A 19,279-nucleotide genomic window follows, 5' to 3' on the forward strand; every position below is an offset into this window, starting at 1 on the left:
AGAGGTCATTTAATTAACCTGCTTTTCATTTAATAGACCTCAGTAGATTGGGTATTTTACCCATGTGTTTATGTCCGTTGAGGACAGCTTGAAGGTGGAGTTTGGTGTGGCCTGGGAGAGGCTTAAATTAAAGAGCGAGTGGCTCTTTTGGAAACGGAGTGTTGTATGCCTCGAGGAGGCTTTACTGTGTAATTTGGAGCAAGTGCTCCAGGGTTTGATTGGGGTCTTCTGCCCCTTTGTTAAAATTTGTATATCGGAAAGTTGGGCTAGTTGCTCAAGAATTGTGAACTCAGGGCTCGAAGCCCAAATTCTGTAATCCCTGTAATTGTACATTTCAAATTGTGTTTCGGCTACTAAGTACCTGTTCATTGTTATTACTTAATCTTGAAAAGAAAATATAACCTTGTTAAATTTTACATTAACTTTGATTCCGTAGTTTGAGACCCATTCACGCCCGCACCTTCTTACACCTCTACCTACCACCAAAACACGGTAACAATTATTATTATTATTATTATCAGTGCACCCCATTTAACGCGTACTGTCTTTAAAGGTAGAGAGGCGCCACAGATACCTCGTACGTATACTGCTGAAGGTGCACTGAATGTTACAATCGTTGATTAGATCCTTAAGTACCGTATACTGTAACAAATGTACTAGTTGTGACAACCGCTGACTATAGCTCATTCCATGTTAAAAAAACAGTATTGCTCTTATGACAACAGGGTTGCAATATCGAACGGCTTTGCTCAACACCACCACGTGAAAACGGCAGCACATAAATTCGTGAAATTCAGAATTTAATTTCATGACAAAAGGCGGAAGAAACTAAGCTACAAATGATTTTTATGAACTAAAGGTGACGGGAGAAGGGGGGGGGGTTTACAGGTGCTGTTTTTGGTTTGTACAGAATCTGAGGTAAACTAAGGCACTTAAAAAAACCTCAGCATTGAAGTGTAAGGCAAATTGGGGGAGAAAATAGACAAATAATTTTTATGGGCTGGAGAGGATTCATTTAATTGCATTTAATAATTTTTTCCAGGCAATAAAGGCTAGAAAAGGGAGCGTGATTATCTCAGTGGCTTAACTGCCGGCTTCCCATCTGGAAGGCTGAGGTTCGAATCCCGGTCGACCCTTGGTCGAGATTTTCGTCTCAGGAGTCATGTGGTGTCAGGAAGGGCATCCGGTCTAAAACCCCCGGCCGGAACCAAAATGAACCCGGGTGGCTCCAGAGACCCCAGAAATAAGTGTGATAAGCTGACGAAAGTTTTTTTAATAAATGCGCAACAAATAAATACTGTAGATGACTACAAAAGATCTCAGTATTAATGTTAAAGAAAGAAATCACACACGTAGGCTTATCGCATAATTTTCACCCAACGCAAGACAATTACGCACTGATTTAAAGCCTAAAAATACACACGCAACAAATAAATACTGTAGATGACTCCAGTATCGAGAGGATTCGTCGTGCTGACCACACGACACCTCGTAATCTGCAGGCCTTCGGGCTGAGCAGCGGTCGCTTGGTAGGCCAAGGACCTTCAAGGGCTGTAGTGCCATGGGGTTTGGTTTTTTTATGACTCCAGTACAGAAGTGAGCTGCCGGCGGTTCACAGAGTGAGGGACTACACGATGCTTGTATCAGAGCCACACAGAAGAAGGAAGGCAACGGAGCGATGGCTGTGTTCCTCCCTACGAATATATTTATGAAAAATAAAATGTTATCTAGTTATTTTAATAACTCACAGGCAAAAATGCCTCATTCTTTTTATCTATCTTCCATAATCCATTACAAAGTACAGTATAGTATCCCTTAATCACGAGGAATTATGGATGTCTTAGACGGAGTGTATTCACTCCTTGTAGGTCTATAAGAGCCGTACTGTTTTCTTAACGTGGAATTGGCTAGGTCCTTACGTACACTTCAGAAGATGTACTGACTGAAAATCGCTAATTGGCAGGAGACGGTCTGTTCGGCGAAGTGTTCAAATGTCGAAACAGACTGTACCTTTATCCCACGCTCTCGACCTTACTATCTTGTTACCGTCCAAGAGCCTCACGTCACTCCGCGTTATTGGATCATCTTTCTCGTTCTCGTCAATCTCTTTCTGCAGTTCTTCTGCTTGTTTCCGTTCTTCTGGCCTAATTAACTGGATTTTCAAAAGAATGGCCAGGTTATCCTGGAAGAGACTGTTGGACGTTACTACTGTATAAGGTATACCCTGCACTGGAGGTAAGATACACGACTTCTCCAAAGCTGACCAGCTGAAAGTACGAGCTGCATATCATTATGAAGAGTAAACGAAACGTAGGCTACGTGGTTTGATTTCCTGCATGGTGTAAGAAACTATTTCCGTTTTACTTCATTAATTTACTGAGAGAGTTGGCCGCGTGAATAGTGTTGTGTAGCCGTGAACTTGCATTCGGGAGATGATGGGTTCGAATCTCACCGTCGGCAGTCGTGAAGATTGTTTTCCATGGAATCCCATTTTCACACGAGGCAAATGTTGGGGCTGTGCCATAATTAAGGCCACGGTCGCTACCTTCCCAATCTTGCCCTTTCCCTTCCTCGCGTCGCCAAAGACGTTCGGTATGTTTGTGCGACGTTAAGCCACTAGGAAAAAAAGAAACAAAAACCCACTTTATTAATTTGTTAAAGTGAAATGTTCCTGTTGCAGTTTGACTTGACTGTTGATATCGTACTCATGGCCTCGGCTTTTCCAGCTGTGTATAATATCGAGAAAAAAAGGATGCGACGTTTAATTTTCATGATCCCACGTACAAGTGGCCGGGATGCGAATCTCAGCCATCTTACTACGAATTCAGTGACGATTTCACTCAAATATTACCCCACCTCCTCCAACCCACGTTCATGCTTTAATCTTTCTGCGAGAATGCGCCAAAATTCGCGATCTGACTCGTTTTCTAATAGATTACGGTATGTTTCCTCACATTTTTCAATCTTTCTTTCCAGCAATCGATTTCGTACTTCCCGGGCTAGGTCCAGATATTCCACCCCGTCAGTTGGGTCCCTAAATCTTTGCCATCTTTTCCTATAAGCGTTTTTAATATGGATCAAATCCTTCAGGAGATCCGGCGTGGTGTCGTCTTAGGTGCCTTGGCGGTACTGAACCCGCGGCCGGACTGCATTCTTAGTCATTACCCGTCCAGGACCATTTTCCAGGGGGGTCCGCACATTTGACAACGGTCCAGAACATTATTATTATTATTATTATTATTATTATTATTATTATTATTATTATTATTATTATTATTATTATTAAAAGATGTTCTGAACCCCACAGCAAGCTGCAAGGTCGATCCTTGGCGGTAAATTACATCTGCTGCCAGTGTCATTGTTACAATGTGACCAGCACCATCGTCGCGCGTAGGCAAGTGTGCGGGATTTCTGGCGATACCAATTTGCTTTCTTTAAATCCCAATAGGAGGGGTGTAAATGGGTGAATAATGGGATGAATGCCTTTAATGAGGATACATATATCTCAGAAACTGAAAATATTACGGAACTGAAAATTTGTATATGGGAGCTCCTTTAAAAATAAGGAAACACGTATTTTTTTGTTTTTGGAAAATCCAATTAATGGGGGTTAAACAGGAGTGACAAACTGGGGTGAATTTTTTGAAAGACTATATCTACAGAATATCTGAGAAACGTAAAATGTTATAGACGTAAAAAGTGGGTATTTGGAATCTCCTGTAAATGTAAAGAAAGATAGGTGATTTGTTTTCGGAAACTCCACGTAAGGGGAAATAAAAAGGGGTGAAATTTTAAAAAGCGAATTTCTACAGTATATCTCAAAAACTAACATGTTACAGAAGTGAAAAATGGTATTTTTATCTCTATTAAAAATAAAGAAACGTGTATTTTCAGCTTTCGGAAATACCACTTGGGTGGAAGGGGGGGGGGGTAAAAGTGACTGAAAATGGTGTTAAATTCTTTTAATTAGGCTACTGATATCTCAAAAATGAAGATATTACAGACGTGAAATCTGCTTTGGAATCTGTTTTAAAAGTAAAGAAACACGTATTCTCGGAAAATCCAATGAAGGGGGGTGGGGGGTGGGGTGAAAGAATTGAAAAATTAATTGAATTAATTGTATGAGAATACATACATCTAATAGAAACTAAAGTTGTTACGGACGTGAAAATTGGTATTTGAATCTCCTTAAACAAAGAAAAACGCGTTTGGGGGGCGGGAGTGAAAAGGAGTTGAATTCCTTTCATGAAGACACATAAATCAAAAACTGAAGAAGTTAGAGTCGTGATAATTACTATTTAGAAGATCCTTTACTATTAAGGAAACAAGTATATTTTGCCGGAAAATTCACTTACGGGGAGGGGGGAGGGGAGTGTGAAAGGAAGTGAAAATAAAGTGAATTATTTTTATGGGGATACTTATATCTCAAAACTGAATGTAACAGATGTGAACATTGGTGTTTGGAATATCTTTTAAACATAAAGAAACACGTCTTCTATTTTTTTTGGGGGGGGGGTGTAAATAAACTTAACGGCGGTGGGGTGTAAAAGGAGGTGAGATCAATTGATTTTACTGTTCATAATGTACTTAAGGAGCCTCCGTTGCTCAGGCGGCAGCGCGCCGGCCTCTCGCAGCTGGGTTCCGTGGTTCAAATCCCGGTCACTCCATGTGACATTCGTGCTGGACAAAACGGAGGCGGGACAGGTTTTTCTCCGGATACTTCGATTTTCTCTCTCATCATTCATTCCAGCAACACTGTCCAATATTTCATTTCATTTGTCATTCAACGATCATTGCCCCAGAGGTGTGCTTCGGCAGCCGGCACAATTCCTATTGTCGCTGCTAGATGGGGCTTTATTCATTCCATTCCTGACCCTGTCGAATGACTGGAAACAGGCTATATAGTTTCGATGTACTTATTCTGATCATAAACCGATCATTTTTTATCTTTCCTGGGCTGGTTTTCAACAGCCATCTTTTCCTTCGGAGAACGTTCTTAGATTACAGTAGATCCTCCTGGCATGTAGATAAAAATTTAAACACATTTGAAATAAACGATAGGAATGAGATGGACCGTCAAATTGTTCACCTCTATAATAAGGTCAACAATGCACGGAAGTATGTCATTGGTATCGCCAGAAATCCCGCACACTTGCCTACGCGCGACGATGGTGCTGGTCACATTGTAACAATGACACTGGCAGCAGATGTAATTTACCGCCAAGGATCGATCTTGCAGCTTGCTGTGGGGTTCAGAACATCTTTTAATAATAATAATAATAATAATAATAATAATAATAATAATAATAATAATAATAATAATAATAATAATAATAATAATAATGTTCTGGACCGTTGTCAAATGTGCGGACCCCCCTGGAAAATGGTCCTGGACGGGTAATGACTAAGAATGCAGTCCGGCCGCGGGTTCAGTACCGCCAAGGCACCTAAGACGACACCACGCCGGATCTCCTGAAGGATTTGATCCATATTAAAAACGCTTATAGGAAAAGATGGCAAAGATTTAGGGACCCAACTGACGGGGTGGAATATCTGGACCTAGCCCGGGAAGTACGAAATCGATTGCTGGAAAGAAAGATTGAAAAATGTGAGGAAACATACCGTAATCTATTAGAAAACGAGTCAGATCGCGAATTTTGGCGCATTCTCGCAGAAAACGAGTCAGATCGCGAATTTCGGCGGATTATATATCTAAAACAATTAGCATTCAATTATAAATTTCAGTATAATACCGTAGCGAAGCACGGGTATCTTGCTAGTTAATTAATATAACAGCACATGTTCGACTGTGTGAGGAAGGTAGTCCAGATAATGGAAGGCTTCAAAATGAAAAAAAGGATGGCATGCGTTCTATCAGCATTGCTTTGAATACTAAAAGTGTCTAGAGTGTATTTCAGTGATCCTAATTGTTGAGTAGTTCATGAGATTCACCTCTTAGAAAATCTCAGATGTTTACATACAGTATTAACTACCTTGACACTCATTTTTATTTCTCACATCCGTTTAACACGTCCGAAGTAACATAGCCATACCTTAACCCTGTGGCACTTACAGGTCAATAAGGGTTTCGTCCTGCCAGGGTGACTGCTACGCAGTCTGGTGCCCAGCAAATATTAGAGTACCACGTGCTCTTAGCGATGTCTTTCTCAGTCATATTGTTAATCTTTCTTGACAGAGCCCGCTGCCTCTCATATCAGACAGCCCCTAATGATGAGTGAGCCCCTTTGCAGTCCTTAACACAGAAATTAAACCCTTGGACGACCAGGAATCGTATCCGGGCCCCCCTGGTTAGAGGCAAACATACCACGTGGCTGGTGTACAGCCTTACTTATCGTCAATAAATTATAATCAGTAGTTCACATTGTGAACATTGAACTTCTTCAAATCATGAGAATTGACGTTCTGCATACTTGAGTAGCACCTCACAAGATGGAGCTCACGCACAGCACCTATTATTTATAAAGTAACATAAAAATACAATTTCGGCAGTCAACAACTCTACACAGTGCAAATCGAATGATTCCTATCCATGTGGCAGTTGTGACAAAACATTTCGCATTCTTTACATCGCTGGTACTGGGCTAAGTGGCTCTGAGCGTAGAGCACAGGCCCTCTGAGCACAAGTTGGCGGGTTCAATCTTGTCTTTTAAAGTCTGGTGGTATTTGAAAATACTAAAATACTCCAGCTTCATGTCGGTAGATTTAATGACATGTTACAGGCGTCCGCTGAACACAATTCTGACGCCTCCGCGTCTCCGAAAACTGCAAAAGTTATTAGTGGGACGTAAAATAATAATAATAATAATAATAATAATAATAATAATAATAATAATAATAATAATAATAATAATAATAATAATAATAATATAATAATTATCATCATCTTATTGGCCGACGTATTTTGAGATAGATGTATTGAACCCATAATTCTACCTTGCTGAAATTTGAACTACAAGATGAAGTGCATCCATATTTTTATTGCAAGGTCATCTCGCGTTCTGTGGCGTGACAACCCACAGCGGGAAGCGGCCTACCAAACATCGAACTAGATCGGAACATTTCGGCAGACCTCGGGTAATTAATAATGAAATTCTGGATAATAACCCTCACTGCGAAAGATTTCGGCACTGTCATTAACAAAGAAATAAGTAATTAAGAATTTGGGAAATAAGTGATGACGCTTAAGTCCACAGGGTGGACATGTATTTAATTAGGTCTGGAGAGAAGTTGGCATTCATACTGGCAGAGTAGTGTACACGTGTAAAGGACATGCAGTCGAAATGCGCAGGAATCCTCGTGCACGAAATTAATTAATTACGCCCGTTAAAGATACAGGAACAAATAGCAAACAACACCATCATGACTGGAAAAATAGGTGGAATCTCTGGGGTGAGTCTCAAAGAAATCCGTTCAGTGGTCATCAAAGGGAATGATTGCACAACAGCAGATAACGCCAAGCAGAGCATCCCTTCTACATGCATAAATTCTCCCTCCTCAACCAAGAGCGTCAGTCATCATTCAATTGTCCGAGAGTGTGGATCTGCGTCAGGCGACATTAAGAAGAAGGCTTAAAGTGGGCGAAATAGACTTGTAGAATTTCTAAAGCCAGTTGACTTGAGAGTGGAATATATTACCAAGTGGTAAGTGGTGAATGGAGACAAATTAGATATTGATAACATGGTATCTACGATATCCATCCCGGTCGGGGAAGAAAATCGTAAGTTAAATAATTGTAGGAGTCCTGAACTTCTGCATAGGGAGACAGCAGATCCATTGATAGCTCTTGTGAATTACTGCGGACGATATTATTTTTGGTAATCAGTAAGGAAGGACTGTGGTCTGGCGGAGATAAGCCTGTGTCTCACGGTCAGTCACACCTGTGAAACATCTGGATAGGAAGGAGTTGGGAGGTCTCCGCAAATTGTATTAGTTGAGTTCTTGACACGAACCGGGGTGGTTTAACTGTTGTATAAATAGACAGAATAAAGTGTTTTATATATATATATAATTTTTTAAATGTGTGTTGCTTCAAACCGAGTGCGGAATCTGTGTATTTATAAGGTAGTTTTTAAGCTAACAATATGTCCTGCATGTATAAGAGGCTACGTCCGAGGTGGCTGTTATAAAATGAAGCCGAGATAACGCCATGCCAACGACGCAATTACATATCTGTATAATTTAAATATCATGTTTTGTAGTCAGAAATGTAAATGCTTGTCCCTTTAAATTAATTAATTAATGAATCATAACATCGCGTTGTATATGTGGCGTGTGAAAAATTTAAGTGTTGCGACAACGAGGATATGTCTTGTCTTCATTCTATTGTGGAGGCGAATTCTCTATTATTTGTGTCAGCACGAGAGACTTTAAAATGTGTTAACATTTCTTCAAAAAAAATAAAAGTGGAGTTATATATTGTAAGGAAAATCAATTAAATAATGCTGGAGCCGATAAAACTTACAATAATGATAACGGTAAAATAACCGTTAAGTGTGATAAAGTCAAATATAAAATTGTTCAATAATAATAACAATCAAGTCGGTATAAAATTGAGATGATAAATTATGCGTTTAGTAGTAATGTCAAGCGAGATTTGAGGTTTATATCGAAATCCAGTGAAGAAAATCATAAGTCGGCATTATTAAGAAACTTAAATTTTGTGACACCATGTATTTCTGATAAAATTCACGGTATGCCATTTTGGCCGAATTCAGAAAAACATTTCGATAAGTTAATTGTGAGATCATTATGAAGTTGGCTGTTCATGGGATCGCGTGTATTTAAAAAAGTGTCAAGCAAGAAGGAAATGGATTGTAATGGAAATGAAATATTATTAAAATAGTTAGGAGGATGTTAAAGGCAGAGTAAGCCTGTATTTTGTGAGTGATGTAGAATAAGCAGGATACCGATGATAAGAGACCCTGTATTTCGACGGAGAGGAATTTTTGTGACATGGTGTATAGGTTGAGGTGTAGTATTTCTGAGCCAGGCTGTATGAGAGGAGCGATGTCCTGTAGCAATCCAGAACGACTGATGAATGTAAAGGGCTGTCAAATCCAAGTGAGCGCGTTGTAACGCCTCTTTTAAGTACAAGTTGATGTTCTCCCATGATTATTATTTTATGTAAGACCGTAGGTAACGGCAGTTAAGTTTAGGTGACGGTTCTATTTGATACCAGCGAAGTGCATTTTTGTGATAGCCGACCTCACGAACAAAATACGTTCTGATACACGGTCAGGACAATACCTAATTATTGTAAATTGAATTCTGTTCTGTATCTTTACGAGATGGAAATATCGTGGACTGGAAACATTGTGGGTCTGAAAAATGAATTTTATTATTGCGTAGATCGATGGGAAGTTACTTCACTGGACAGTTCACGATAATACCTGTTTGGAGTGTTAACATGGAAGGTCAGTTGGAGCTTCACACTCGAGTTGTAGCGTGAATATCGTGATGGTAGTGATTATTGTTTTCAGTGATATTGCGTAATATCACACGAAAGTTAAGTTTATTTTTATTTAGCGGACTTCACTGCATGTGTTGGGAGTTGAGATTGTATTGAGGAATATATTAAACTATTTGGACACGTTGTTTAATTTCGATTTCACGCTTTATTGTAGGAAATAGGCACAGTAATATTTCCAGGTTCGAGTTCATTTTTGTAGCGAATTTCACTTCATGTGTTAGAGTTTCAACGAGGATCAGATTTAAATATCCGGACATTGTATTCAAGTTTCGATTTCGCCTGGCAGTATAAATGATGTGTAGATCCCATGACGTTGGCTCAACGATAGATTTAATATGCCGTGTGTATTATATAACTTAAGGATGAGTAGACACTGTAATGTTGGCTCAACGACAGGATTAGGGCGTCGTCTGTACATAGTCAAGTCGTAGGTTAGGCATTTTTGCGAATCGACTTGAACGATGTTGGTGTTTGCAGTAGTGGATACGAATGTGAGAGATATTAGCAGGTACTATTCAGGCCATGTTTCGGCATAATTCTTAGTAGACAGAAGATGCTCCCATAATAGCGTTGCATCCGTAGCGGCATGAATATAAGGGTTGTCCCGCGTGGAAACATGGCTAATGGAGACCAATCATTATTGCTACTGTACTACTACTACTAAAATGTTTTCATTCCTTTACTGACGGGGGAGGCGGGCCTCTTAGGTGGTGACGCCGTCTCTCAGTCCGGGAGATTTGTTCGGTGAAGCAGATTTTCGGAGAAGGTGAGGGGGTTCGCGCCCGTGGCTTATATTCGGAACTGTCCCGTCATTTGCTTTAGTGCAGGAGAATGGAAAACCACGGAAAACCATTCACAGGACAGCCGACGGTTGGAGCCAGCCGTAAGGTCCAGCCCGGTCCCGTCTCCCGAATGCAGAGGCGTAGAGCCACGGTAAAGCCGTGGCCACCCCTCGTCTGCTTGGTTGGCCGGTCAGAGTGCAGACCTGTTGGACCACGGACCAGCCGTGGCTCTGCACTAAATGTGTGGTACTGTTCGCAATTTTCTAACAATTATTCTTTGATTTCATTTCCAAATTCAATACGGTATACTACAGACACATTATACTCAGAATTTGAATGATTTGATCTGGTACCTAGACAATTTCAACTGGCCTTCTGATGAAAAGAATGCATCTGAAACATTTTTGAAAAGCGCAAAATTGTGTAAATGTAACTATCACAAATTTTTAATTAATTTCGTGTGGCTATTTCTAGCCGAGTGCAGCCATTGTAAGGCAGACCCTCCGATGAGGGTGGTCGGCATCTGCCCTATGTAGGTAACTGCGTGTTATTGTGGTGGAGGATAGTGTTAAGTGTGAGTTGCAGGGATGTTGGGGACAGCACAAACACCCAGCCCCCGGGCCATTGGAATTAACCAATGAATGTTAAAATCCCCGACCCGGCCGGGAATCGAACCCGGGACCCTCTGAACCGAAGGCCAGTACGCTGACCATTCAGCCAACGAGTCGGACGCTATCACCAATGATATCAGTTGAATATGTCCCAACTAAAGTGTGTGTCTTTGACAGTAATTATAACATGCTTAGAAATCTTAAAATCCAGTCTGAATGAGTTGACTTCCTGAAACCGTCCATTTATTAAGGAAATGTTTTATCTGAGGGTTATAGTACTCAACATACCATTCGTGACAGGAAGTCCTGAAGCAACCATGTAAGAATCTCCAATTGTCTCCACTTTGTATACGTCGTAGCATTCAATTCGAGCATCGAACAGCTTGTAGATGGAGTTCAGGAACGTTACAACCTGGAAAACGAAGTATCAGATGAGTGAGGTAGCTCCAATTTGATACTCATTGCTAAGAATTTAACTAATTATTTCCTATATTAATCAAAACAAAGACAGAATTTTTGCATATCTACATACTGCACAATGTTCAATATGCTACATCTTCTCAGTAGTGAAGATGTCTGCTACTAATCAGCGCTCTACGGTTCTTCTGTTAGTGACGTTCTTAATAGAATGTGTAATTCAAATATTATTCTGAACAATGCAGTATTGTAATTCACGAAGATAATAGCTCAATAAATTGATTACTGATACATAACCATGGATAATTTAAGTACGCATTCACCGAAAGTTGGACAAGACGATCAAGAAATACCAAGATATTTTGAGCTTACATCATCCTCCTCGTTTTAATTCTTGGAGTAATTTAGAATAGCACTTATTGTATGTTAAAATAGTGGATAGTTTGTTATAAAAAGTTAAATCAAGAAACCTAAGGCTTGTTAAAGTGAGTACAGTGTAACAGATTAGACGTTAGTCGATGAGCCAGAGCTAGCAAAATTTTCGATGGCCTAAGCAAAAATCGGAGTTGAGCATAATACGTTATTATTATTATTATTATTATTATTATTATTATTATTATTATCCACTCCCGGAGCTAACTGGTTAACATGCTGGTCTTTAGTCGAAGGGGTCCAGTGATCTATTCCTGGCCCTGACGAGGACTTTAACCTTCATTGGTTATTTCATCTGTTTCAGAGACAGGGTCTTTGTGCCGTCTTTGACTGTAGATTCAATCCTAGATAGGGCCCATCCTCTCATAGGCTCAGGTTTCCGATGGGCGTCAACTAGAAACTCCTGCAACAGAGCTGCTGCAGAGGTCACATGTTATGAAAACATTCTTTTTTTTGCTAGTGTTCGAACATCGCACAATCACATCGTGCTCTGTTGTAACCCAACGTGCTGTACAGAGTGTCAGCATGTTACCTTGGCCTGCACGATCCCCCGATCTGTCCCCAATCGAGCACGTATAGGACATCATTGGGCGACAACTCCAGCGCCATCCACAACCGGCATTAACCGTCCCTGTATTGACCGACCAAGTGCAACAGGCATGGAACTCCATCCCACAAGCTGACATCCGGCACCGTACGACACAGTGCATGCAGGTTTGCATGCCTACATTCAACAGTCAGGCGATTACACCGGTTATTAATGGACCAGCAAGGCACATTTGCGATGGCTTTTCTCGCGCGGATATTAACCTGTAGTCTTGTACCTTTAACCAATTAAATATGTTACCTCGACAAATATATTGCATAACTATTTATTATCAACCAGTACCACTTTCCAATACTGACCTTCCCTTTACAAATCGCACCTTTTTCTAAAATTCCACTTGTGGTAACTAATTGTATAGATCTCGTGATTAAAAGCAGTGTCAGAAACATAACTGGGCTTCCAGTTTAGTACATCTACTCAAATGTTCACCTCGACGGCTAAGAGGTTTAACAATTTTAAATTGTACGTGGGAAAATATCTTCAACATTTCTCAATAATGCAGAGGTTAAAGGCTTTATCTAACCCTTTAGGAGACAAAATAGTAGGCTTTAGTGGTGAAATGCAATTTTTTCAAGAATCACTTGGTACCTATTTAAAAACATATAAAATTTTGCGTCAGGATCTTTACAAGGAAACATCGGCAATGGGTTAGTCGCCGATCGCGATGAAACTTGGAAAACACATTGAGGTACACGTAAAAATTATGTCGGCATCAATTTTGGGTGCCAACATTCATTAGAGCGTTAACTACGGGACCTAAAAGTTGCGACATTTCAAATTCCGCGCGATCAGCAATGAATACCTGCTGGCCAATGCTAAGCTGGCACACTGCGTACTTGGAGACACGCCTCTGCACCTCCTCCTATTGGCTCGCCACCGCAGCCGGCAATCGCGGGGAGAAGGGAAACGTGCGGTGGCGAACCAATTGGAGCGTGGAGGGGAGGAGGTGCAGAGGCGTGTCTCCAAGTACGCAGTGTGCCAGCTTAGCATTGGCCAGCAGGTATTCATCACTGATCGCGCGGAATTTGAAATGTCATAACTTTTAGGCCCCGTAGTTAACGCTCTAATGAATGTTGGCACCCAAAATTGATGCCGACATCGTTTTTGCGCGTACCTCCATGTGTTTTCCAAGTTTCATCGCGATCGACGACTTACCCATTACCGATGTTCCCTTCTTAGAATTAAATCATTACAAGAATGGAGTAAGCAGAACTGGCAGGGAATAAGTGTTACAGAGTTTCAAATTTTCCCATAGACCAACTGAAGAGTTCACTGAAAGGTGGAATTTCAAACTCTGATTGGACTATCTTAATACCATCTATGCCAATCTTTATGGAGTACCTCGTGTGAGCAGGGAGTCGCAGATGCAGCAGAGAGACAGAAACCTCTTCCCATGTAATCTATAGCTGTGCTCATAATGGGTTACTTATTAACTCTCGTCACCACAGAGTCAAATATAAACTCAAGGAACTACTGGCTAATACATGATTTGACTGCTATGAAGAAGTCTTCACAATGGATTGTGATGGATATCAACGGTTCAGTAATTTAGTAGCTTCTTTTTTATTTTTTTATTTACAGAAATGGCTCCGAAGCTCTCATTGTGGACCCGACTATCTGTTTCGAAAACAATGATCCTGAACACTCTATTTCAGTTGAAAGAGAGAAACGAGCAGTGTACGGGAAATGTGAAGACTATTACAACAAATATTCTATCACTTGTATGGAAATCGAAAGTTTAAAGTTATGGTTTTCTCTTTCGAAGCAATATGCCGTTCTCAATTTCTATAAAAAATTAATTTGATGAACACGAATCGGTAGGCATGTGTTAAACCGCCGTAACAGATTCTATAAAAAATATCAAGCACCATATGTATGGGACTTCCGACCAAATATAAACCGATCTGTAGTTACAAATTGTAACAAATACTTATTTTATTTTATTTTTCACTTTATTGTTTGAGTTTTAATTGATCAGTGAGCTGTGCATCATTGCACGGAACAGACTCACTTTATTTCCGAATAAAGTTGTTTCTCTCTCTCTTCTTTCTCATTATTTTGTTCCTTTTTCTGTTCGTAGCACCTCTCCCTATGTATAGCTGTGAGAATCTCACAATTGATATACAGAATGGTACTCAATGCCTACCTCCAAGGGAGTGCTGACGGCAGCAATTTCCGTAAAGCCAACGATGTCACTGAAATACACAGTCACAGCAGCGTAGAACTCGGCAGGGACCTTCAACATAAAACAAGAAAAAAATTGAAGTCAGTTATTTAGTGAAGCATATAAACATGATATTACAATGTAAAGATGTAAACGTAAACATTCTCTGACCTTTTTCCGTAACAGGATATATGCAAAATATCAGGTGTACTTTTGTGTGAATTGAAAAGTGGAACATATTAACTGTACCATATTCTCTTATAGGATACTAAGGACGTATATTTCGGAACCGAGCAATTGGTTACTTGGTATGTGTCACGTAGCTATTACCTTGAATTCGGGAAGTAGTGGGCTCGAGCCCCACTGTCGGCAGCCCTGGAGATGGTTTTCCGTGGTTTCCCATTTTCACACCAGGCAGATGCTGAGGCTGTACCTTAGTAAAGGTCACGGCCTCTTTCTTCCCATTCCTAGCCCTTTCCTATACCCTCGTCGCCGTAAGACCCATCTGTCTCGGTCCGACGTAAGGCAGATTGTAAAATGTAGTTCGGCACACATTTCACATCACTACTGCATGTGATTATGGCTACAACTTGCTATGTTTCGGTTTGGAAGACGGGTTACGATAAAGAATCGAATGAAAAACGACATTCCTTTTTACCACAGAAAGATCCAACTCTGTACTCCAAGTGGTCGAATTCTATTTCACCACAAGACCTGCCTTTAAGTGGTGAACATGCTCAGGACTTGGTTCCAAAAGTAGTTTTCGACTATATACGATGCCGGTTATATTTCCTAATAAACGAAGTAAGGAAAGAAATGCACGGTTGTACCATCGCAAAAACATACCTAAAGATGTCAAATGACTGATGGGGAGATGTACAGGTAAGATTTATGATTAAGTTGAGCATGTTAACATGTGAATACAGTATGTATTTATGTAGCCTAGGAATTACACAAGTATGACGTAAGCCCATTTATAACAGTTATGTGGTAATTTGTAGAAGTTTAATACGTTTATTAGGGAATATTGTGTAGCAAGTACACTAAGCAGCTAGGCTTCGATAAGCAGTTTGATTAGCAGCTAGTTTCGTAGTGAATTACTGAAATATCACTTACTGTAGTTCAACAAGGCATACAAACGTTTCAAATATTGATAAAGTTACTGACAAACCGATTTCTGAAGTAATATCGTTAAGTCATTACCAAAAACCCTACGCGTTCTTCACAGATTCCCTATGAAACAACGAACAGTGGATCTTACTTTGCATCCAATACATATAGTAAAGAAACACAGTCACGAGTCAGTAAATAGAGTGCACGATCGTGAAACACCACAATAATGAATATGAAAATCCACAGCCTTTTTCCAGTCAATGACCGGATCAGGAAGGGAATGAATGAAGCCCCCATCTAGCGGCGAGGATAGGAATTGTGCCGGGTGCCGAAACCTGTCGCACTCCTCTGGGGCAATGATTAATGAATGGCAGATGAAATGAAATGATAGTGGAGAGTGTTGCTGGAATGAATTATGACAGGGAAAACCGGAGTACCCGGAGAAAAACCTGTCCCGCTTCCGCTTTGTCCAGCACAAATCTCACATGGAGTGACTGGGATTTGAACCACGGAACCAGCGGTGAGAGGCCGGCGTGCTGCCGCCTGAGCCACGGAGGCTTTTACAATAATGAATATGCTATTTTAAATAATTTACTTAAATGTGAAATTGGGAATTGAATCACTTCACACCCCATTTAGAAACACTGGACCGGGAGAGTTGGCCGTGCGGTTAGGGACGTGCAGCTGTGAGCTTGCATCCGGGAGGTAGTGGGTTCGAACTCCACTGTCAGCAGCCCTGAAGATGGTTTTCCCTGGTTTCTCATTTTCACACCGGAAAAACGTTGGGGCTGTACCTTAACTAAGGCCACGTCCACTTCCCACTCCTAGCCCTTTCCTATCTCAGCGTCGCCATAAGACCTCTCTGTTTCGGTGCGACGTAAAGCAATTGTAAAAAAAAAATACACTTTCATGTACGGAGCTTGCCTGACCAAGGCGGTAAAGGCTTGCTCGGTTCGCTCGGAAGGACGTGGGTTCGAATCCCCGTCAGGAAGTAGTAAAATTTGAGAAATTTAAGAGGTGCATATGCCCATGAGGTTCACTCAGCCTACACAAAAAATGAAAATGAAAAACCTTCAACCTGTTTTCCAGTCATTGACCGGGTCAGGGATGGAATGAATGAAGCAGATGTAGGCTATTACAGTAGTACGATGGGGTCGCCACTCCGAAAGTGATTAATTAATGACTGATAGATGCTATGAAATGAGAATGGAGTGTGTTGCTGGAATGAAAGATGACAGGGAAAACCGGAGTACCCGGAGAAAAACCTGTCCCACCTCCGCTTTGTCCAGCACAAATCTCACATGGAGTGACCGGGATTTGAACCACGGTGTTCAGCGGTGAGAGGTCGACGCGCTGCCGTCTGAGCCACGGAGGCTCACAAAAAATGAGTACCACGTTAATTCCTGGGGCAAAGCTAACCACTCTACCCCATCAAGTGCCGAGGTTGCGGATAGTGGAAGCCTTTACCTTCCAACCCCCAAGGGCCTTCATGGCCTGTATGTGATGACTTTGCTTTGCTCTTTTTTTCTGTGTGGTTATCTATCTGTTTGTATATTCCTAAAAGGGAAAACTGCTGGACTTATTTCAACTAAACTACGTATATGGATTCTACTCACACAGAATTGTGTTATCAGTGCATGTGATGTCATGGTAATCACATGGATTTGGTATTTATAGGAAGACTAGCAAGATACCCGTGCTTCGCTACGGTATTGTACTGAAATTTATAATTGAATGCTTATTGTTTTATATATAATCCGCCGAAATTCGCGATTTGACTGGTTATCTGAGAGAATCCACCAAAATTCACGATCTGACACGTTTTCTAATAGATTACGGCAAGTTTCCTTCCATTTTTCAATCTTTCTTTCCAGCAATCGATTTCATACTTCCCGGGCTAGGTCCAGGTATTCCACCCGGTCAGTTGGGTCAATTGGACGGTTAATCTCATTCCTATCGCTTATTTCAAAGGTGTTTAAATTTTTATTTATATGCCAGGAGAGTCTACTGTAATCTAAGAACGTTCTCCGAAGGAAAAGATGGCTCTTGAAAACGAACCCAGGAAAGATAAAAAATGATCGGTTTATGATCAGAATAAGTACATCAGAAATCTACAGCCTGTTTCCAGTCATTCGACAGGGTCAGGAATGGAATGAATAAAGCCCCATCTGGCGGCGGCAATAGGAATTGTGCCGGCTGCCGAAGCCTGTCGCACTCCTCTGGGGCAATGGATAATGAATGACAAATGAAATGAAATGATATTGGACAGTGTTGCTGGAATGAATGTTGACAGGGAAAACCGGAGTATCCGGAGAAAATCCTGTCCCGCCTCCGTTTTGTCCAGCACGAATGTCTCATGGAGTGATCGGGATTTGAACCACATAATCCAGCTGTGAGAGGCAGGCGCGCTGCCACCTGAGCAACGGAGGCTCCTTATAAGTACATTATGAACAGTAAAATCAACTATTCTCACCTCCTTTTACACCCCACCGCCGTTAAGTTTATTTACCCCCCCCCCACACAAAAATAACAGAAAGGCATGTTTCTTTATGTTTAAAGGAGATTCCAAACACTAATGTTCACGTCTATTACCTTCAGTTTTGAGATATAAGTATCCCCATAAAAATAATTCACTTTTTTCACTTCCTTTCACACTCCTCCCCCCCCCCCCGAATTGAATTTTCCGGCAAAAACTTTGTTTCTTTAATAGTGAAGGATCTTCTAAATACCTATTATCACGACTCTAACTTCCTCAGTTTTTGATTTGTGTGACCTCATGAAAGGAATTCAACTCCTTTTCAAACCCGCCCACCAAGATGATTCCCCCCCCCCCAAAAAAACGCGTTTTCTTTGTTTCTCAAAGAGATCCAAATACCAATTTTCACGTCTGTAACAACTTTAGTTTTTATTAGACGTAAATATTCTCATACAATTAAATCAATTAATTTTTCAATTCTATCACCCCCCCCCCTTCATTGGATTTTTCGAGAATACGTGTTTCTTTACTTTAAAGCAGAATCCAAATATCAAATTTCACGTCTGTAACATCTTCATTTTTGAGATATCAGAAGCTTAATTAAAATAATGGCATTCAACCCATTATTCACCCTTTTACACCCCTCCTATTGGGATTTTCCGAAAACAAAAAATACATGTTTCTTTATTTTTGAAGGAGGTTTTAAATACCAATTTTTACATCTGTAAACTTTTCAAGTTTTAAGATGTAGATACACTCATTTTAAAAATTCACCCCTCTTTTCACCCCCCATATTTCGATTTTCCAAAAACGAAAAAATACCTGTTTCTTTATTTTTAAAGTAGATCCCAAATACCAATTTTCAGGTCTGTAATATCTTCAGGTTCTGAAATAAAAGTAGCCTCATTAAAGACATTCAACCCATTTTTCACCCTTTTCCACCCTTCCTGTTGGGATTTTCCGAAAACAAAAATATACGTGTTTCTTTATTTTTAAAGGAGATTCTAAAAACTAATTTTTTACATCTATAAACTTTAAAAGTTTTGTGATATAGATACAATCATTTTAAATATTCACCCCCTCTCACCCCCCATTAATTGGATTTTCCAAAAACAAAAAAATACGGGTTTCTTTATTTTTAAAGGAGATCCAAAACACCAATTTTCAGGTCTGTAATATATTCAGTT

General features: G+C 40.5%; 1 protein-coding gene across 1 annotated transcript in view; it reads right to left on the bottom strand.

The window, feature by feature from the left end:
* Positions 1 to 19,279, bottom strand: part of LOC136863716 (uncharacterized) — a 769,999-nt gene that overhangs the window by 70,006 nt on the left and 680,714 nt on the right. Inside the window, exons 12-13 of the mRNA XM_067140074.2 lie at positions 14,486 to 14,575; positions 11,172 to 11,295 (exon numbers count right to left, since the gene is read on the bottom strand). Coding sequence (XP_066996175.2) covers positions 11,172 to 11,295; positions 14,486 to 14,575 — 214 coding nt within the window. The remainder of the gene's footprint in view (positions 1 to 11,171; positions 11,296 to 14,485; positions 14,576 to 19,279) is intronic.

This window comes from Anabrus simplex, chromosome 2 (genome assembly GCF_040414725.1).
Source record: "Anabrus simplex isolate iqAnaSimp1 chromosome 2, ASM4041472v1, whole genome shotgun sequence".
In the NCBI taxonomy this organism is placed as follows: Eukaryota; Metazoa; Arthropoda; class Insecta; order Orthoptera; family Tettigoniidae; genus Anabrus; species Anabrus simplex.